We start from the raw sequence: 5101 nt of genomic DNA, 5'->3' as shown, positions 1-5101 counted from the left end.
GGTATCAATACTTCATTAATAATAGGCTACTTAGTAAAAAGATGCCATTAAAAACATATTTAAAATATACTATCGTTACGTTGTTTCTACATTAATTTGGAGGTTCATTGTGAAATTATGACAATATAAAAATGTGATTAATCATGATTAACTACAGAAAAATGTGTGATTAATAATTTTTTTTAATCGATTGAAAGATAGCACTAATGTTAACCTTTTATAGATTTTAGATATCAATTTAATTTCTAATTTTATAGGTCCCCCTAGAAAGAGATCAGGATGGCCCCCACCCCCTTGGCCCCCTTCAAATTTTCAATTCGATAATCCAGCCCTCAAATTAAGCTAATTGAATAGCCCTGCTCTAATCCGTTAACATGGGTGCGGAAAAAATATGCACCACATACGCACTGCAAACTGAGTATGTGTGAAACAGGCATAACACGATGACCTGCTCTGTTTGCCGAAAACATGCAAAGGACAAGAATCTCAACGTTTTTTTAGGGACAAAAAAAAGATAAATCAATAAATGTTTTTTTTTTCTTGTAAGTAAAGGAAAGGACAAATTAAAAACATTTTAAATATGTTTAGGCTAGTCACTGTAGTAGTAATGACTGCCTGTTTTTGCAAAAAGAGTTTCATGGCCGGTAAAAAAAAAAATTTTGGCCGGTAAATGTTATCACGGCACCGGCCATTGGCAGGTGTGGCAAAAAGTTAGTTTTAGGCCCTGCTTGCATACGTTTCTAATGTTGCTACAAGCAATTAGTTTACCCAAAGTTGCATTAGATAAGTCGTGAGTATGTTAATGTCAACAAACTTATAAGAAACATGATAAAGAACATTACTAATGGGAGCAAAATGTACCACAATAATATAGCCACATAATTATTCAGTAATAATAAGAGTTATTACTGATTTATTACTGATAATATAATAATACAGAGGGAAATAATCTAGATCGGGGTCTTCAAAGGTTGTCAGGCCTTAGACCTTGGTGGACAGATATGGAGCAGGGAGCCCCTGTTACATAATGTATCAAATTAAATGTTCAAATTAAGTGTATAGTGCCATTTTAATGTGTTAACACTTTTTTGTTATTGTAAAGCCATTAAAATAATCGTTATTGATGTACAGAGTCATACACTTACATATTATTTCTTAATTTTGCTCACACTGGATTGCACTCATTCTGTTTGTGTCTTGTTTCTCCCTACAACACAGGATAAACCAATACCACCAGTATTCTGAAACATCTGTCACACACTCCACTTAAAGAGATGGTTCACACTAAAATGAAAATCACCCCATGATTTACTCACTCTCAAGCCATCCTAGGTGTATATGACTTTCTTCTTTCAGACGAATACAATCGGAGTTATAATAAAAATGTCCTGGCTCTTCCAAGCTTTATAATGGCAGTGAAAGGGGGGTCTAGATTTTGAAGACCAAAAAAGTGTGTCCATTCATCATAAAAAGAACTCCACACGGCTCCGGGGTCACAAATAATAAGTACAAAACGAGGACTTGTAAAGAAAAATGTTGGAGGATTTCCATACAAGCCAAAAGGAGAATGGTTTTCTTTTGCTGTAAACAAAACTTGATCCTCGCGAGACTAGCATATTTCCACCGGAGCTTATGCTAAGTCTACGTCCTATGTCATCCATTGGATGCCACTCTCTCGTGAGCGCTCGTACAACAGTTAGCGGAAGCTAGAGATTATGGTTTATAAAGTTTTAAATATGGATATTTTTCTTACACAAACACATTGCTTCGCGTCAGAAGGCCTTTTTCGCGTCAGAAGGCTCCACAGTGCAATGTGGAGCACTTTTTATGTTGGATGGACACACTTTTTTGGGCTTCAAAATCTCAACTTCCATTCACTGTCGTTATAAAGCTTGGGAGCCAGGACATTTTTTTAATATAACTCCAATTAGGGCTGCACGATAAATCGCATGCGATATTTAACGCGCATCTTGTCACTTCTGTAATCAGCGGTAAATCTCCATCACCTGCGGGCTTTCACATTGAGCACCTTTAACTACACAGAGCCGTTGTTCACTGACGAGCTGCGCAAAAAATCACGCGAATATGAACGTGGTTTTGCGCAGCTCGTCAGTGAACAACGGCTCTGTGTAGTTAATGCTGCTCAATGTGAAAGCACGCACGTGATGGAGATTTACCGCTGATTACAGAACCGGCTTTCTGACAAGATGCGCGTTAAATATTGCATGCGATTTATCGTGCAGCCCTAACTCCAATTGTATTCGTCTGAAAGAAGTAAGACATATACTAGGATGGTTTGAGGCTGAGTAAATCATGCGGTAATTTTAATTTTGGGGTGAACTATCCCTTTAAGGATGCCTCTAACCGCCTGAACCGACCACCATCACTATTCTGTGCTGGTTCTAGCAAACACTGAGCCATTTTCTTTAGTTAGCATCAAAAGGTAGTTTAGAATGCAGGCCAAGGTTGGTGTGCAAGATCTGCTACAGTCCTCAAAACCAAACAAAAGCTCTTTAGGTGGGCGTCTTGCCCCAGAGAGACTGCATTCAATGCTCAGTGACTAAGTAGGGCACTGATGAGACATCCAATGTTCTGGAAACACAAAATGTGTTTAACGCAAAGACAGCCAGAGAGAAAGCTTGCCGGTGCCAAAACTTGAGTGTTGAGCAGGCGTGGGGCAATTAACAGACAGACCGGAGGAGTCAAGGAGAGAAGCCTTCATTCTGAAACACTGCCCTAGGATGCTGCAGTGCTCTAAAATAGACCCCTGGATACAAAAACTTTGCTCTAATGGGAAGTATGAATCTTACACTTATGATACCTTGTTTCTTGACATTCAGATCATAATATCACATGAGCAAACCAGCAATTTACATACTATAAGTAAAAGAAAATAAACAACAGATTTCATTAACTACATGAACAATAAAGTAATTCAATCGAACACTCAACTTATTAGAGGACAGTGATGTGTTAATATCAACAAACTGCCACAAAAGGGACAACCATCCACATATAAACTGCTATAGTATAGGCTACAGTATATTGGTTTGAACCACATTCAAGACTAGAAGCTAGAAGAACTAATTTATTGTTTTGTCTATGTATTAGGCTCTAGAGGTGAAATAAAAACAATCACTGACTCCTCATGAGGGTGTGTTGTAACATGACTTACTGTAAGATCAGGACAAAGAATTAAAATTGATGTTGACATGATTCATTAAATCAGAATTTGTAATGTATTGTAATGTATATCAATCTTATCTTTTGCTTTGCTTCCATCAAGTTCAATAAAACAAGAAGAACAAGAAGATTTAGTTGAGATATTCAGTAGGAATTCTTCACATTTTTTGCACAATAAAATCCATGCCGATAGTTTTAAAATCATGTTTGCTTCAGTCTAATCTGATCAAATTTCAAATGAGACCCACATAAGTATTATTCAGACTCGTTATCTGATTTAATGTAACTTTAAACAATCCATTCTTTTTTCAAACAGGTGGTTCTATGTAAGGCCATGGGGAGCCACAGTCAGGGAAACACCATTGCATGCCTTCAATAGACTATTTAAACAATTTAATATAAAGTGTTTCACATATATAGTATCTGAACATGGCAACTCGACTTCATCACTAGCAAGCACTGGTTGAAGCATGGAGAAAAGCGAGATTGTGATATTAATGTGACACTCCTGCTGTCACTCAGGGCGTGTGTCCGTGGCCCATTACAGAGTCCCTTCTTGGATGCACCTGGTACTGCAGAGACAGCTGACACAAATCACAGCAACAGCTGACTGCAACAACCCAACCAGTAGATTGCCAAAGTGGTGCATAAAGAAGCAAAATGAGCTCAAAATTCACCCCATGATGGTGAAACATGCCGTTAGTGAAATGTAGGGTAGGCCTAATAGTGTATTAACGTGAATGAATGCAGTGGGCTGGTGATGTATGACATCACTGACATGGCAGCAACGTTAAAAATCCATAGCTGCCTGAGTCAAGCTTTATGACGTCACCTCACTGTGAACTCAAACATCACGCTTATAAACAATGACGTATGACATCAGGTTTTAAGAAAAAAGCTGCTGAACTGTGTACTGACTTGTTTCATGACTATACTCGCGCACATTGAAATGCAAAGTCATATTCCAAATAAATGATTTCATATAAAAGCATTCAAAGTGATTGACCTATACATCTGATTCACAGTAACCATCATCAGCATTTCAGAGGGGGGAAACAATATGTTCGGATCTATGGTCCGATCAGTTCGGGCACGCATCATTGACGTGAACCGGGATCTGGATCAGCGGGTTCATCACCACGAAAACACCGAACCGCGCGCCCCTCTCTTCTTGGAGACACTTACCGGATTTAAAAAACGCCGCTATGTCGGCCGCCTCCTTAGATGTGTCCTCTCCCTCCCCTGAACTCATCCTCGGATCAATGATTCTCCCGCAACAAAACTCCCCAAACAAACGGATCAGTGTCGATTTTCCGATATCAAGTGACTGGTCGGGAATAAATCCTCTTCATTTGAAAGCAAAGAGTGGCGTGCGGGGACTCGTTCCTGTACTCACTGAGCACGGACCCTCCATCTTGGCTTTAGCTCGCTTGAGAGGTGTCGGTACCGATCGGCGGCGCTCCTGAGTTTCAGCTGGTAGAGAGGAGGAGAAGGATGAAGGGAGGGAGAGGGGAGGTCTTCTTCAAGAAGGGGGTCTCCAGGAATCCCCTACTACCCCACACCCCCCCACAGGTCACCTCAGCTGTATCAGAAGCTGTAGCCCAATTTTACAAAACGCCAAGAAGCACTTTAGGGTGCTTTTTTCCCCATAATTTTTTTTTAAAGGTTTATACCTTTCTTTATTTACAATGTTTGATTTAATAACAATATCAAGTAATATTAGTGCAGGTTGAATAGCCTACGTGTGAGTGAACCTATATTTAAAAAAAAAAAAAAGGTAATAAACATTTTTACAGATATTAATTGTGTAACAATGTATACGTTTTGCTAAGTAATTTTCATTTAAAAAAGGTAAATATATTTTTAAAATCGTGAACTTGGCAGTCGTGAATCTCTATTTCTTGTCACGTCATAACAA

The 5101-nt window shown here is 38.9% G+C and overlaps 1 protein-coding gene across 1 annotated transcript in view; it reads right to left on the bottom strand.

The window, feature by feature from the left end:
• LOC107751902 (triple functional domain protein-like) overlaps nt 1-4682 on the bottom strand; it is a 162369-nt gene extending 157687 nt beyond the window's left edge. The window contains exon 1 of the mRNA XM_016567674.1: nt 4369-4682. Within this exon, the coding sequence (XP_016423160.1) occupies nt 4369-4435 (67 nt within the window). The 5' untranslated portion in view covers nt 4436-4682. The remainder of the gene's footprint in view (nt 1-4368) is intronic.
• Nucleotides 4683-5101: the final 419 nt, after the last annotated feature.

Source organism: Sinocyclocheilus rhinocerous, unplaced genomic scaffold (assembly GCF_001515625.1).
Source record: "Sinocyclocheilus rhinocerous isolate Xijiao unplaced genomic scaffold, SAMN03320098_v1.1 scaffold752, whole genome shotgun sequence".
In the NCBI taxonomy this organism is placed as follows: Eukaryota; Metazoa; Chordata; class Actinopteri; order Cypriniformes; family Cyprinidae; genus Sinocyclocheilus; species Sinocyclocheilus rhinocerous.
Note: the sequence above shows the minus strand (reverse complement) of the source record. Positions and strands in the feature narration are given on the sequence as shown.